Below are 16763 nucleotides of genomic sequence, written 5' to 3'. Positions count from 1 at the left end.
TAGGGAACAGGAAAGGTTGATCCTAAAAGTTAAAAAGCCATGCCAGGCACTAATGGCTCATGCGGTAATTCGAGCTACTAAGGAGATTGAGATCTGAGGGTCACAAAGACAGATTTGGCAAATTTGTGAGAGACTCTTGTCTCCAATTAACCACCAAAAAGTCAGAAGCAGAGCTGTGGCTCAAGTGGTAGAGTGCCAGCCTTGAAAGACAAAACTAAGGCACAGCCCCTAGGCCCTAAGTTCCAGTATCAGCACATAAAAAAGGAGGGGGGGGGGAGGAAGGAAGAAAGGGAGGGAAAGGAGGAAAGGAGGAAAGGAGAGAGGAAGGAAGGGGGGAGGGAGGGAAAGAGGGACGATGGATGCACCTGTATTAGAACGTGTATGAGAGGGCTTTCTTCCTCTGGAAACTTTGACTCTCCTCTTTCCTCCTTCATAAGGCAGAGAGTACTGTCATCACACAATGGGCTTTGGCGTCTGAGTTGCCTGGATTTGAGTCTTTGTTCTGTTACTTAGTGTGGAACCAATTTCTAGTTATGAGAATAGAAATTAAATATTAAAGGACTTAGAGAGACATGTGAGGTACATTTGGGTCATTCACCATTGTCTCCCCTTCTTTTGTCCAGGTATAATCATAATGAAGCTACTTTCTGTCCTTTCCCTATCTGGGTAAGAATGTCCAAGGAGATGAAGCAACTGGCAAAAGCCTGCCTCACCCCTTATACCTTCCTCAGACTTCCCAGATAAAACTATTGCCTGGGTTGACACCATTAGAACCCTGGGTGCTGTTACAAGTCATAGTACTTTCTAAACCACCATGTCTGCCTCACTGGCCAGAGTATGACCAAAAGGCTTAAAGAGTCTTGAAAGTAAAGCTTAATGGTTTACAAATCTACTTTTAACTGATTTCTTCCAAATGTGCACTGTATGACTGGTGCTAGACCCAGGATAGGATGAGCTGTTGGGAGTCTTCATAAAGTGCAGTTCTATATTTAAGGGCATAGTTTGGAGGGTAGTATAAACCTAGTACAGCCCAGACTCAGGAGGTCCAGAGCCCTGCCCCGCACCCCCCCTTCCCCGCTCCAGGAAGAAAACTTTTCTTGCCATTTTTTGTATGTGTGTGACATTCTTGGGGCTTGAACTCAGGGCTTGGGGACTGTCCCTGAGCTTTTTTGCCCAAGGCTGGTCCTCTACTACTTGTGCCACAGCTCTATTTCCAACTTTTAGGGGTGGTTAATTGGAGATAAAAGTCTCACCGACGTTCCTGCCCAGGCTGGCTTAAAACTATAGTCAGCCTCCTGAGTAGCTAGGACTATAGGTGTGAGCCACCAGTGCCTGGCTTCTTGCCCACTTTTTGATTCTCCTAATTGTGCTGTTTGCCTTCACTGTGTCTAATGTTTAATCCATGTTTTTCCAGCACAGTATTGACTAATGGTCAGAGGGAAGTGACAGGACAGTGGGAGTCTGAAGACCATGGATGGTGCCATGGGGCTTCGAGTGCTGTTGTGCGTGTACCTGATGTCCCTCCTTGCCCTGCAAGCCATTCCCACTCTGGGCCTGGAGACTCGCAGGCCCAAGGGCAGTGAGGTACGTGGCTAAGTCCTCAGGGAAGAGACAGGAAGCTGTGCCTTGACAGGGCCCTGGAGAGACACAAGGCCTCTACTTCAGGGTCTTGGGCTATCTCCCATTGGCCAGACCACCCTTGGAAGAGGTGACCTCCAAGCAGCAGGGAGTGAGATTGGGGGGGCAGAGGACTGAGACTGTACCTCCTCCCTTAATAGACGGGCCACGGTCCCCAGCATTCCCACTCTCACTTAGTCCTGGCTTTGTTTTGCAGAAACGGCAGGCTGTGGACACAGTGAGTAAGATCTTGGCAAAAGGGTCTGTATGGGGCCCCAATTACAGGTTTGTTCTCTATCACCCCTCAGGAGTAAAAACCCTCTTGTCAGTGCTGGTGGAGGTGGGCAGCTTCCAGCTCCCCGAAATGGGAGATCGTTTCCACCTTACCGTGTGTTCGACTGCACAATCTCAAGAAAATATATCCTTCTAGCAGGAGGTCTGTTCTGTTCTTTCTGCCTCTGGACATCCTGTGTCAGAGCTGGGTGCAATGAGGTCTCTCACTGGTTTAGAGGCTCCTGTCCCAGGTTATATCACCTCTCTTTCTCCCCCTCTTATTTCAGACAGTCAATGGTGTGATCATCCGGAGTTTGAAAGTCAACTGTAAAGTCACCTCTCGCTTTGCCCACTATGTCATCACCAGCCAGGTGATCAACACTGCTAATGAAGCCAGAGAAGTGGCCTTCGATGTGGAAATCCCCAAGACCGCCTTCATCAGTGACTTTGCCATGTGTGTGTCCTGTGTGACTCCCAACACCTCATTCCAGTGGTGTTCATTCACTAGAACCAGCCTAAGGCCAGAGAGGGCAGGCAGTGCAGGCCATTTCCTCACTTCTGGAAGGGCTATGGCCAGCCCTTGCTCTGAGGGGAGAGGGGAAAAAGCCCTTTAGGGCCAATCTTAGCTTCCACCTTAGAACGCAAAGTGAGGACTCTTGGGATCTTAGGCTCCAAGGAGCAAAGGCTAGCATCTGAGCTGGCCTCTGTGACTGTGGCTTTCCACTACACTGCTATGGGTCTCCTGGACAGTGGGCAGTGGAAGGTGAGTTGGGAGACACTCCTACAAGGGTTCACATGGACAGGGCCTTCTCAGGCTCTAGGCTCAGTACATCGCCAATATAATGGACCTATGTGGTCAAGGATTGGTCCCTCCCCTCCTGAGGAACTACTTCTTTCCCTGCAGCACAACAGATGGGAAGGCATTCATTGGGGACATAAAGGACAAAGTGACTGCATGGAAGCAGTACCGGAAAGCAGCCATCTTGGGAGAGAATGCTGGTCTTGTCAGGTAAACTCTGAGCCCTGCTGGGCTAGCTCCTGGTTGGCAAGGACAGCCAGGGCAGAGCAGAGGACTACCAGGTAGAAGGAAGAGTGAGGAAAACACCTAATATGGGCACACTGGGCGAGGCTAGGTTGCCCTTGCTCTTTTCCCAGATCTGCCTCCAGGAAGAAGTGAGAAGTCATCTTTGATCCTTGACCCTGGGTGGCCAAGCTAAGCCAAGTGTGAGAGTTAAGGAACCTTGGGATCAGAATGGAAAAAAGAGAAATTGATTCTAAAGTCTATGTTTTGGTTGACAATGATTTGTATATCACTTGTTCTCTGTCTGCTTATGGTTGCCTGTTGCCTATTATGGCATGTCCAGGGCCTTAGGGAGAAACATGGAGCAGTTCACCATCCACATCACCATCGGTCCCCAGAGCAAGGCCATATTTCGGCTGACATATGAGGAAGTGCTGAAGAGAACACTTACACAGTACAACATTGACATCAAAGTCAAGCCCAAGCAGCTGGTGCAGCATTTTGAGGTGGGTTGCAGGCCCAATGCGGAGCTTCTCTTTCTCTCTTTCTCTTTCTTTCCTTCTCTTTTTTTCTCCCCCTCCCTTCCTCCCCCTCCCTCCCCCCTCCCTTCCCCTCCTCACCAGGTCTACCAACACTGGCTCAACATACACTATCTGCCAACCTAGGCCTGAGAACATAAGCAAGGGGACTGACACTCCAATATGGGCCCCATTGGAGCGCCCCAGATCTTGTAGGGGAGGGTGCGCCCTAGATCCTATCACTCCTTCCTTGTTTCGGAGCCTTTGCTTACCTGCTAAATAGGGGTTCCTGCATTTCTCAGGACTAACAGACAGATCACCAAAGATATTAAATATTCAGGTCACTGGTAAGCCAAAAATTCCTGGGAATCCCTAAGGGCTGCAGCTATTGCTGGCACCTAAATAGTAGCAGAGTTGAGGGGTTTGGGTCTGCACATCTTCATTTGATAGACATTTTTGGACTGCCTATGATGATGTTCCAGGCCTCATGTTAAGGTCTGGATGGGCAATGCACACAGTAGGTAGTCAGATCACACGTTGGCTCTTGGCTGAATCTTGATGCTGTCCTAAATGAGGATTTGGTACCTAACTGGCTTCAATGGTGCAGATTGAGGTGGACATCTTTGAGCCCCAAGGGATCAGTAAGCTGGACGCTCAGGCCCCTTTCCTCTCCACGGAACTGGCAACTCAAACTATCAAGAAGTCTTTCTCCGGGAAAAAGGTAGGTGAGATGGCTGGGGATGGGGACGTCCCTCAGGGATCAATCACTCATTAGGAATATTCAGGCTTAGCACCCTCACAATGGCTGCATGCTTCCCTCAGAATGAGAGTATTAGACTTTTCATCATTGTGACAAATCCCTGAGAGGAACAAGTTAAAGGAGGAAGAATTCATTTTAGCCCAAAGTTTCAGAGGTCTCAGTATACCATCATGGAGCTCTAGTGTTTATGTGCTATGATGAGACAGAACCCCAGGAAGGAACAAAGTTGCTCCCCTCCTGGCAGCCATGCAGCAGAGAGAAGACAGATGAAGGGAGTTGAAGAAAAATACTTTTTTTTGGTTGTGGGATTTGAACTCAGGGCCTGGGCACTTGAGCCACAACACCACTTCCAGTTTTTGAGTGATTAATTGGATATAAGAGTCTTATGGAGGCTTTTCTGCCAGGGCTGGCTTTGAATTGCAATCCTCAGATCTCAGCCTCTTGTGTAGCTAGGATTTCAGATTTAAGTCACTGTCGCCTGGCTAGGGAAAAATACTATTCAAAAATGCATGCCCATGATCAACTTCCTCCAACTAGGTCCCACCTTTCATAGTTCTACCACCTTCCAATAGCCTATTCAATCAATTTTGAATTCATCAGTATATTAATCTTGTTTGAGCCAATCATCTTCCCACACCCTCTGAATACAGCCTACATTAGGGAATATGCCTTCACTGCACAGAACCATATAAGATATAACAGCAAAAGAGTAATTTAAAGGAAGAAGACTTTATTTTGGCTGAAAGTTTTGGAAGGGTTGGGATCCCAGAGTAGTACAATTTCCTACTTCACACAGCAATTTAGTAAAGTCTGTGTCCTGGGGTGAAGAGCTCCAGATCCACCATTCATGAGCTGCCCGATCTAGGTTGAATTACTGGCTTGCTTGAGCCTCAATTTCCTCCTTGCCTACCTCATACTTTCTATGGCTCTAGGGTCACGTACTCTTCCGCCCCACTGTGGGCCAGCAGCAGACCTGTCCCACATGTTCTACATCCTTGCTGAATGGGGACTTCAAGGTGACCTATGATGTCAATAGGGGCAAACTCTGTGACCTCCTGGTAAGCCTAAGGTTCCTGGCCCAAGCCCCAGAACACAGGCAAGGAGTACTCAAGAAGATTCACTTGTTCTCTTCTGTTTCAGGTGGCCAATAACTACTTTGCCCACTTCTTTGCCCCACAAAATCTGACAAGCCTGAGCAAGAACCTGGTTTTTGTGATTGACATCAGTGACTCCATGGAAGGCCAGAAAGTGAAGCAGGTATATTACAGCCTTGAGCAGCTCATCTAGCAGAAGCTTTTTGTCCTCCAGTGCTGGGGTTGAACTAACCACCTAGTGCATGATAGGCAAACACAATAGCACTGAGCTACATCCTCAGGCCCAGAAGAAGCTTCTTCTACCCCTTTAATTTTCTTAGAAACATAATTAATTTGGAGCCAGGCTGTCCTGTGAAGTGGCGATCTCCTTGTTACTGGAGGTGGTTGACACTGGAATCCTAACCATTGGAAATGCTATTGGGGGCAGAAAGACTCAAGGTGAAAGACCGGTCTAAACAGCCTATTTGTCTGCCATAGTAGTTAGAACTTATGCTCTTCATTGAAAGCAGGGTGATTTGTCTGGGAATCTCAATGGTTAGAGACTGTGGGATCAGCCATCACTTCCTCACTGTGAAACATGACTGAGTACATTCACTTCTCTACAGTGTGAAAACTAAGCCTAATCATAGCCAAGGGCTCATGGAATTTCCTGACAGAGAAGAAGAAACCTAGGCATAGCCAGGGTGCCAGTAGCTCACATCTGTAATCCTAGCTACTCAGGGAGCTGAGATCTGAGGGTTGTATTTCAAAGGCAGCCCAGTCAGGAGACTCTTTGAAATTCTTATCTCCAATTAACCAGCAAAATGCCAGAACTAGAGCTGTGACTCAAGTGGTAGAGCATTAGCCCTGAGCAAAAACATTCAGAGAATTCAAGCCCTGAGTTCAAGCCCCGATAATGGCAAAGAAACAACAAGAAGCAGCAGCAACTTAAGCATGACAAGTAGTGCTGGGAGTAATTAAAGTTAGTCTGTGGGGAAGTGACTTGTAGCAGGGCCCAGCCTTCAGCATGTTCTCGGAGTGTAGTGAAACCATGGCCTCTAACCACTGAGATTCCCAGCTAGATCACCCTGCCTCCAACCAAAAATATAAGTAATAAACCACTATAGCAGATAAACAGGATGTTTAGACCAGTGTTGGACTTCACCTTGAGTCGTTCTGTCCCCAATGGTATCTCCAGTGTCACCTTCAATGTCAACTTAGCCTCCAGTAACATTTAGTCATTTCTCCCATGCTGGGTCCCTTTACTATCATGCCCTTCATCCGCCAGGGCCAGCAGGATGCTCCTCTCTTAGGGTCTTCTGGATGTTCAGACTGTCCCTCTGCTTGTCCACTTTGTGGATCTCTGAAATGGCTATCTGAAGTCGGCAGGAAGCACTATCCTGCAGTTATTCTGAAGTCATGCTGCTCTACTAACTGCCCTGTCCTTACAGACCAAAGAGGCACTCCTTAAAATCCTAGAGGACATACGGCCAGAAGACTACTTTGACCTGGTTCTCTTTGGGTCTCAAGTGAAATCATGGAAAGGTTCACTGGTGCAAGCATCGGAGGCCAATCTGCAAGCAGCTCGAGAATTTGTGAAGCGCTTCTTCCTGGCTGGGGGTAAGGATGAGTATCGTAAGACACTGACATCACCTCTTTTTCCTTGGAACATGAGCATACATTGGTTTGATTAATTTCCTACACAGCTACCAACCTGAATGGAGGTTTGCTTCGGGGAATTGAGATTTTGAACAAAGCTCAGGAAAGCCTCCCAGAAGTCAGCAACCATGCCTTGATTCTCATCATGTTGACAGATGGGGAGCCCACTGAAGGTAAGCACCTCGTAGGCTGCCCTGGGAGGTGATGATGTGTTACTGGAGTGGTTAAGTTGACATTGGAAACTCAACCACTGCAGATGCCAGTAGGGCGAAAAGACTCAAGCTGAAGTCAAACACTGATCTAAAAATACAATTCAGATCATAAAATCCATGGGAGTTTTAAAGTGTACCTCTGTCTTATGAGTTGGGAACTGGGGTTGTTTCTGCATGACATAGGGCTGAACAGGCTCCTGGAGGATCCACAGGATCTGTAAGTCAAGTTTAATCAACTATTTTCTTTTCTTTTTTTGGGGGGGGGGGGTCTGGTTGTGGGCCTGAACTCTGGGCCTGGGCCCTGTCCCTCAGCTCTTCAGCTCAAGGCTAGCGGTCTACCACTTGAGCTACAGTGCCACTTCCGGCCTTTTTTTTCTGCTTATGTGGTGCTGAGGAATCGAACCCAGGGCCTCAGGCATGCAAGGCAAGCGCTCTACCACTGAGCCAACTTTCCAGCCCACCCAACTATTTTTTTAGTATCTACTTCATGCCAAACCTAGGATGAGGGATTGAGAAAAAAAATACCAAGAGAATGAGATGTTTCTCTGCCCTCAAGAAGCACAGTGTTCAACAGAGGCTCTGGCAAGGGCCCAGAAGGAAAAACATGCTACTGGGTTGTAAGACACCAAACAAGGGGCACTTCCCAGGTGAGATCTGGGAGGAGGTAAGACAGTATCTCTGACAGAGGGGACAGCTAGAGAAAAAAAAAAGTGCTGCAGAGCCTGCCCTGGAATTATAGGGGCATGTATAGAATTGGGTAAAATGAGGATGGAAAGGTTGGCAGGGCCCCTCACAGGCCACAACAAAGAGCCAGAATCAGATCTGTCTAGAATGAAGCCATATGGATGGGCGGGGTCTCTGAGGAGGTCTATTTCCAGCTGTTGCCATGGACAATGTGAATAAGGGCTGGAGGAGGTCTGAGATGGGAGACTTGACCTTCCCCAGACAGTGTTCTGCAAAGTCTCCAGTCCCTTGTCTGGATGTGTGGCTGCAGGGGAAACGGATCGTTCCCAGATCCTCAAGAACGTTCGCAACGCCATTCGGGGCAGGTTCCCGCTGTATAACCTGGGCTTTGGTCACAACCTGGACTTTAGCTTCCTGGAGGTCATGTCCAGGGAGAACAACGGATGGGCCCAGAGAATCTATGAAGACCATGATGCCAGCCAGCAGCTACAGGTTTCTCCTTACCTCCCTTTATCTCTTACAGCAAGCCACAGGGAGGGCGGTATTCCTGGCCATTTGGCCACTCACTTAGAGGAGAAGATAAAGCTCTGATACAGAGTTCAAATCAGTTTTATGGCCTTGAGCCAGTTACTGACACTCTCTGGGCCTCTGAGTGAACTCCTCTAAAATGGGGACCACAATACTCCATTTTGTTAGCCACCTTCCTAAGATACCAGGTACTCAGTACTGAGGCTTCTACCCCTTATTCCTGCAGGGTTTCTACAAGCAGGTAGCCAGCCCCCTGCTGACAGATGTGGAGTTGCAGTACCCTCAGGATGCCGTCGTGGCTCTGACCCAGCACCGACATAAGCAGTACTATGATGGCTCAGAGATTGTGGTAGCTGGACGTATTGCTGACAACAAACTGGGCAGTTTCAAGGCTGATGTGCGGGCCCATGGGGTAAGTGATGGGCAGAGTAGGGTGGGACAGGACAGAAAGCATTACAACTGTACTATTCTCCACTATATCCATTCCCAGGATCCTGGTTTTTTTCCCCCAGAATAATGTCCCCACCCCCACCATGCTACAACAGGTTAAGCCTGGAGCTGCATGGGCTGGAATGGGACCAACATAACCTTAGTTAGTAGCGATCCCTTGGTCTTAAATGGATCATGTGTTACTCCTCATATCATTCCCCTCAGGAAAACAAGAGATCAAACTCTTGTTCTTACTTGACACCCACTTCCTGGACACCTCGTGTGTGCCAAGCTTGGTGCCATAGTGCAGTGTGTGCACATATGTTGTACAGTGTGTGTATAGACTCAAGACCACAGTGGAGTTAAGGGCTCAGAACCAGGACTTTGAGTGAGGAGAGCTGAGCCAGATCTTGTCTCTGGCTTGACCAAATGACTGGCCTCGGGCAAACAGGTCCTGCTCTCTGCATTTCTGTACCATGTGGCTAACTCTGCCCTCAAGTGTTGAGTGAGGTACATGCAATAATCCATATGATGCCCTGATAGTTCCTGGTGCATAGAATGAATACCTTGGGGGAAAAGGACCCATTCATGTGCTATGGCAAGCTAAACGGCACCTGGTAGAACTTGGTGGGCATTTGGACAAATAGATAACAGTAGAAACAGCTGGGTGATTGATGGCTTTCCTAGAGACAGTAATTCCATGAAGGCAGGGCCTGGTCCTCCATTCCAAAAGATCTGGATCTTCCAGGATTTAGGAGCCCAGCTCACAGGGCATACTGGGCCAGCATCTGAATGAATGAATGAGGATGAGGAAAATGGGCTTGGAAAAGAAGTGATGCTGAAAATGCACTACAAAGACCAAGTAACACTGGGGCTCCTTAGAGCCTCGGACACAAGCCAAAATTATGCTCTTCATGGGGCATAGCCTTTTCTCCTTATCTCCAACCTCAGGGGGGACAAGAATTCAAGGCAACCTGCCTTGTGGATGAGGAAGAGATGAAGAAGCTGCTCAAAGAACGTGGCCACATGTTGGAGAACCATGTGGAACGCCTCTGGGCATACCTCACCATCCAGGAGCTGCTGGCCAAACGGTAGGGTGCTGCCTATAGATGCCAGGAATGAGCACCTCAGAGTCCCTTATCTATGGGAGATGAACAGAAAGGGGTGATGATTCTTGGCCTTTGTGGTTGTGAGGGAATCGATTCTTCTGCTTTGCTCACAGAGTTCATAGGAACCAGTTGGTCAACAGCATGGATGGCATCCGTTGGGGAGAGGGCCCCTCTGAGCATCCATGGCAGAAGCTGCCATTTGCTGTAGGGATACTGCATCTTTTTTTTTTTTTTTTTTTGACTAGTCCTGGGGCTTGAACTCAGGGCCTAGGCACTGTCCCTGAGCTTCTTTTTTTGTTCAAGGCTAGCACTCTACCACTTGAGCCAGCACCATTTCTAGCCCTTTATGTTTATGTGGTACTGAGGACTCGAACCCAGGGCTTCATGCATGCTGGGAAAGCACTCTACCACTAAGCCACATTCCCAGCCTGAGGAATACTCCATCTTAACATATTCATTTAGTTCTCCCAATGTGTGGGAAGATTCCTTATTGTCTCCCATTTAACGGAGAGCAATCTGCGGTTCAGAAAAGTTAGACTACTTATCCTAGATCTCACAGTTGTTATTTTTGCTGTGTATCTCTAAGATATACCCTCTCAACCCTGCCAAATCTCTGCAAACATTCATGAAAACTTGAGGACTCTGAGACTATTGCTGTTGAGCAGGGTACCTGGTTCAGTGTGTATCGAATGAGCAAGTGAGTAAGAATTGCATTGGTGGCTCATGCCTGTAATCCTAGCTATTCAGCAGGCTAGGATATGAGGATCACAGTTCAAAGCCAGCCGAGGCAGGAAAGTCCATGAGACTCTTATCTCCAATTATCCACCAAAAAGCCAGAAGTGGAGAAGTGCTCAAGTGGTAGAGTCCCAGCCTTGAGTACAAAAGCTAAGGAGCAGCACTCAGGCTCTGAGTTCAAGCCCCAGTTCTGGCACACACAAAAAAAATAGAGAAAAAGAATTGATTAGAAGATGAGGGAAAATAAATTCATCTCCACCTGAGTTAAAGTCTTAGAGCAGTATCTGTCACACACACACAGGATGAACATGGAGGGGGAGGAGAAGGCCAACCTGTCGTCCCAGATCCTGAAGATGTCTCTTGCCTATCAGTTCGTGACCCCCTTGACCTCCATGACCATCAGGGGCATGACAGATGAGGATGGGCTGGAGCCTACCATTGACAAGCCCCCAGAGGGTATGGGCAGCAGGGGTCTGCCGAGGGGAAGGATGTGGATCAAAACCTTCTGGGCTTTAATTCTCTTCCTCTTTTCTCCCTTCCAGATTCTCAGCCCTTGGGTGAGTTTAAATTATGCTGATTTAATATGGGGCTTCTGGTGGTCGTGCAGATAGCACATGCTCCAGAACCTAGGCACACAACTCCTCATTTCCATATCTGCCCTAACTCCTGTCCTTCCCACATTTCTTCCTTTCCGACTTCAAACTACAAAGCATTGCTTTGTGCTATGAGAGTCTTTGCACATCCTGACCCCTCCACCCTCTCCTTGGGCTTGGCTGGGTCCAAATGTGTCAGTGAGGGGGTCAGAGGCCCCCTGTGGAGACCCTCCAGGAACCAGTATATGGATGGGGCCATATGCCTTGTGGGTAAGAGAGGTGGGCAGGGAAGGTGCCATGGTAACACTGTGCTTTGTCTTCTACAGAGATGGTGGGACCCAGAAGGAGTAAGTGGCAGCCATCCTGGGAGCTCTCATGTCCGCTCCTCTCTACTCCGAGCCCTCAGCCCTAACCCAAGCCCTGGATCACCACCAGTTCCAGCCCTCTTCCTTGCCTCCCTAGAAGTGTTTAGAACCATTCCCTGACCAGGGCTTGTTCATCTGAACTTGGATCTCCATGGCAGGAGGCAGAGGGGACCAGTCAACCACACAGAACCAGATCTAAGTCCCACTCTCCTGAGGGGAAATTGAGAGCGTGTGATCTTCTATAGACCTTGACCCCTACTCCTGCAGCCGCAGGCCAGCTTACTGGGTACAAGGGCATTCCAGAAAGGCCTAGCCATCTCCCTCTTCAATGCCATTCACTCTTACCCACAGCGTTCGTGCTGTCTGCATCACAGCCTTCTCCTACTAGTAACAGCCTCATTAGTTCTCATCTGCCAAACCAAGTGACAGGTGGTAAGTCCTTGGGAAGGGTTGAGGATGCCCCTGCTTGGCACCCACCTTGCCTGTCTCACTTGTCTCTGGGATCTGCCTCATTGAACACTTGCCCCAGCTGCACAATGCCTAATCTAATGGATTCCATGTTGTGCTCCCAGTGGACACTGATCCCCACTTCATCATCCATGTGCCCCAGAAAGAGGATGCCCTGTGCTTCAACATCAACGAGAAGCCTGGTGCGATCTTGAACTTAGTCCAGGACCCTGACACAGGTATGATGGTATCATGCCCTGAGCCAGACAGAGCAGGATAAGGCCTCTTTCACCTTCTAGGTGCAGCCAAGGTCAGGACTATGGTGTAGTCTCCATTGCCCACTGTTCACTTTGCTGGGGTCCCCTTGCCTTCTTCTCTGTGACCCAGGCTGCCCTATTCAAGGTCCATCTAGTCTCACGAATGTGTGACTCACAGACGTATCGGACCTACATTTAAGGGCCTCATAATTAGTTTAAAGCTCAGCTCTTGCTTTTTTTTTTTTTTTTGGTACTGATTATGAGACTTGAACTCAGTGCCTGAGCACTATCCTTGAGCTTTTGTGCTCAAGTCTACCACTCTGCCACTTGAGCCACAGCTCTGCTTCTGGCTTTTTTAGTGATTAATTGAAGACAGACTTTCTGCCTGGGTGGACTTCAAACTATATTCCTCAGATCTCAGCCTCCTAAGTAGCTAGGGTTGCAGGCATGAATCACCAGTGGCTGGCTTACCATTTTAAAAGTGATTCTTATTTCCATCTATTAGAATGTAGTATTCTATGGGGGTCCTGCCCCATCTTCCCTACTGCATGGCTGTGCAGAGCCTCCAAGTACAGCTCTTTAGGAGAGACTGGGGCAAGGAACACATCTCCTGCTCTCTCTAGCCCATGTGAGACATGTCATGTTGGGAAAGTGAGGCTATGGATGTGGCTCTTGGTTGTTCCATGAAGAGACTTCAAACAAACACTTCTAGCACTGTGAGTCTGCCCTGTGAGAAGGAGCAAGTCCTCTGTCCTGGCCTCAAAAAGTCTAGACCGCTGTCAAAGCTCAGAAGGGAGAGCTAAGTAGGGAATGTCTAGCATATCCAGGAGAGGTAGATAGGGAGGCAGGAAGGAAAGAGAGGTGCTCTTGTGAGCAGGACCAGTTTTGAAGGTCAGGTACCCAGTAGGGGCCTCCCAGAAAATTGGCACAGCATGAGCAAAGTATTTCGGCTCCCTCCCCATCCCCCAACTGGATGGATCTTCATCCTATCACAGGCTTCTCAGTGAATGGGCAGCTCATCAGCAGCAAGGCCAAAAACGCTGGGCAGCATGAGAGCACCTACTTGGGACGGCTAGGGATTGCAAACCCTGCAACAGATTTCCAGCTGGAAGTTACTCCTCAGAACATTACACTGAACCCCAGCTCTGGTGGGCCTGTGTTTTCCTGGAAGGACCAGGCTGCTCTGCGACAAGATGGGTAACTAGGCCCAAGCAGGGAAGGGAGGTGGGAGAGGTGTGGCCTTGGTTAAAGCCCAAAGCTCCTAGTGCCAGCTCTGCTGTCTGAACCTATAAAATTCACATCCCCCGAGCAATGTCAGGGGGGTGATGCCCACGGGGCCTGTGCACACAAGTCGGAATCAGGAACCATCCCATCTCATTTTCCATGTTGATGGGCCTGCGTGCGCTCCCAGGACACCCTCACCCTGAATTCCACTGCATCCCTGCCACTCTTTTGCTCTTTTGGCATCTGTCCCCGTTTACCCTGTCCCCTGCTGTTCCTTCCTTTGTTCATTCATTTATTCAACAAATGCTGCTGAGCACCACTGCATGATTCTGAGCAGCAGAGCCATGTGAAAGGGGTATAGATAAGTAACACTCAGCCCTATGGAGGTGAAGGCCTTCGAGGCAAGGTCGTAAGAGCTGTGTTGAGAGGATGAGCTGAACGGACAGGGATGCAGTGCAGTTACTCATACATAATAACCACTTGGCCTTGCAGAATTGTGGTGACCATCAACAAGAAGAGAAACTTGATGGTGGCTGTGGATGACAGGGCCACCTTTGAGGTTGTCCTGCACCAGACGTGGAAGGGGAGTGCAGTCCATCAAGACTTCCTGGGCTTCTACGTGTTGGATAGTCACGGGATGTCAGCTCGGACACATGGGCTGCTGGGTATGGCGGGCCAGGAGGGCAGAGCTATGGGTTTGAGTATTCATGAGTCTTGAGACAGTTATACAAGCCAATCTTTAACATAGTCTCCAAGACTCAGACCTCTGAAGATGAGCTGTCTTGATCTGAATCTTGCCCTCTACAAAACTGTGATCAAACATGCAATAGAACAAAACCTCAGTGAGCTTGCAGTGTGATGTGAGGAAAGGCTTGATTAGCAAGCAGAAGGGTTTGGTCGCTCCAGCACCTCGTGAGTGGTATCGGCCTCTCTGTTCCTGTGTGACCTCTCTGTTGGTCCTGCTCTCTAAGGGCACATGTACCTCTAACCTCTCTCCCAGCCAGATCCCTTTGGAACTGGATTAAAAAAAAAAACAGGAGTCAGGACCACCTGGGACTATACCTGTTTCTCTACAGAAAGAATTAAGGTTGCTTTTGATGGATAGCAAGACTTCTCAGAAATAAGCCCTTGAGAAAAATTCAAACAATTCGCTCAGCTCCTCCAGGACAAGTACAAGGTAAGAAAAAGTCTCTAGCAGTAACTGTTGCCTGTGATCTCTCTTTTCAGGACAATTCTTCCATCCCTTTGAATTTGAAGTAACTGACATCCACCCGGGTTCTGACTCTACAAAGCCAAAGGCCACGCTGGTATTGAAGAACCGCTGGTTAACAGTTACCAAGTAAGTGGGCTATTCTCCAGCACTTCTGCCCCTGGCTGCTTTTTTGTTTCCTGTCATTGGTTTGGGCCTTCCTGCAGGTATTACTATGGTGGGGGTGAGTTTAGTGGGAGTTGCAGCCTTACCAGGCCCAAGGAGTGATTCTAGCTGACTTGTTTGTTCCAGGGGCTTGCAAAAAGACTACAGCAGGGACTCCCGACATGGAGCAGAGGTGTCCTGTTGGTTTGTCCACAACAATGGAGCTGGACTGATAGATGGCATTTACACTGACTATATCGTCCCCGATATCTTCTGAGCATCAGCTGGCATCCAGGAGCTCTCTTGAGACATTGCAGAGAAGGACACCATCCTGACCCACTATACCTCCCTGTCTGCACTGGTCCCTTGTGTTAAAGCATTCTGTAACTTCCATTAAAGAGAAGCTGTGTCTATCCCAGAGCTGGGTGGGTACTTTAGGGGAGGGAGGATGTCAGAGAACAATCCAACACGTTGCCCTTCTGGGTTACTCCGGGATCAGGAGACCCAGAAGTGAGAGGGCAACTCATTAGTCCTGCCCCACGGTCCCTGAAGCTGCCTGGTCTCCATGTCCTCTGTATAAAGCCCCCCTTGAAGGCCAGGGACCTGTGGGGTATCTGGCAATGGTGAAAGTCACAACTGATCCAGACTTTCCTAAAGGCAGGTACAAAATGCTTTCCTTGTATCCCCTAAATGTATGCTCCTTGCAGCCCTTTGGTACACTCTTACCAAGGCTATTCACAGTGGAGGTATCCAAAGCCACTCAGCTTACCAGTGGCAGAACTGGGATTTGGTCCCTTGCTGCTTGTCAAACTTCAATAATATGTGAATATTCCACTCTGCTGAAGGCGAATGGTTCAAGCTTGTTGGAACTCAGTTTTACATAACTTAAAATATGAAAACGCCTATTTCCAGGTAGACTTAGGGTCCAGAAAAGGTTCTACCAAAAACAGGACGCTGTCCTGTTGAAGTCAAGGCCTCTACTTCAGTCTCATTTCCCAACATTCAGGCTGGTACTTCCCAAAAGCAGAGAGACAGCCATTGCTCAAGCCTGGGATTTCAGGTGTCCAGGTTTCGTCACCCTGTGTCTCTTTACACTGATGTCTAGAACTGTTGGCCTTTGGACCTGGTGGAAACGCAATATCACAAAGTACAAGGCAATGGAGCCGATGGTTTTAGAAGCCATTGACACTTCATGTAAAAGGGGATGGGTCTCTAACCACAAAGAGTTTCTGCTTTTTCCTCTGCTGGCTTCTGTCCAGTATCCACTACAACTAAGGCCTCTGAGGACCCAGATAGGACAAGAACTGGTTTTGAAGGCCCAGATGAATAACATAAACACTGAGCTCAAAGGTTGTCCTGGGTCTAGGAACACAAAGCCCCTTAGCAGCAGGCAGTGGGAAGCCTCACCATCTAAAGCATCCCGGCCTTCTCCAGGAAGAATGTGGGCTACCAGATGGCTAAGCTGGTCTGGGCAATGCTTTGTCCAACTTGGGCCTCATTTTCTCCTCCTGTAGAATAAGTTCACCCTGAAGATATTTGAGTCCATGTAGTTCTAATTCTGCACAATGACTATAGTTTGTTCCACATTCCTGAGCATCCCTCATAAGTAGCCACAGAATCCATATTTCAAGTTATTCCTAAGTCTCCAAGTGTCTGGGAATGAAGCAATGGTTCAGATAAAAGAGGCAGGAAAAGCTCCACAGGCAGCCATGAGGCCATGAGGAGGAGCCATTGGACCACATGGCAGAATCAAAGCCCTTTTCTTGCCCCAGCCATCTAATAGTAATCACAAGTAGGAAAAATGGCCATGTGAACCAGATGTCTCCAGAGATAGCAAAGAGGCCCAGCTGTAGTTCTGAGGGGTCTTCCCCCCACTCCAGGTATTAGCACATCCTGGGCTTGGTC

At 48.6% G+C, this 16763-nt stretch overlaps 1 protein-coding gene across 2 annotated transcripts; it reads left to right on the top strand.

The window, feature by feature from the left end:
- The first annotated feature begins 1443 nt into the window (after positions 1-1443).
- Itih1 (inter-alpha-trypsin inhibitor heavy chain 1) lies at positions 1444-15271 on the top strand. Of its 2 annotated transcripts, XM_042679927.1 has the most exons (22): positions 1444-1584; positions 1835-1855; positions 2178-2344; positions 2795-2899; positions 3255-3417; positions 4037-4150; positions 5122-5247; positions 5330-5446; positions 6714-6882; positions 6969-7094; positions 8128-8309; positions 8572-8757; positions 9726-9865; positions 10920-11074; positions 11161-11175; positions 11538-11558; positions 11928-12008; positions 12149-12262; positions 13276-13477; positions 13997-14169; positions 14732-14843; positions 15006-15271. In XM_042679927.1, the coding sequence occupies exons 1-22, from the start codon at positions 1471-1473 to the stop codon at positions 15133-15135; spliced, it is 2733 nt and encodes a 910-aa protein (XP_042535861.1). In that variant the 5' UTR covers positions 1444-1470; the 3' UTR covers positions 15136-15271. The 2 variants fall into 2 exon arrangements, with proteins under 2 accessions (XP_042535861.1, XP_042535862.1); XM_042679928.1 differs by lacking the exon at positions 1835-1855.
- Positions 15272-16763: the final 1492 nt, after the last annotated feature.

The sequence above is a fragment of the Dipodomys spectabilis genome, unplaced genomic scaffold (genome assembly GCF_019054845.1).
Source record: "Dipodomys spectabilis isolate Male_0828 unplaced genomic scaffold, ASM1905484v1 ptg000054l, whole genome shotgun sequence".
NCBI lineage: Eukaryota > Metazoa > Chordata > Mammalia > Rodentia > Heteromyidae > Dipodomys > Dipodomys spectabilis.
Note: the sequence above shows the minus strand (reverse complement) of the source record. Positions and strands in the feature narration are given on the sequence as shown.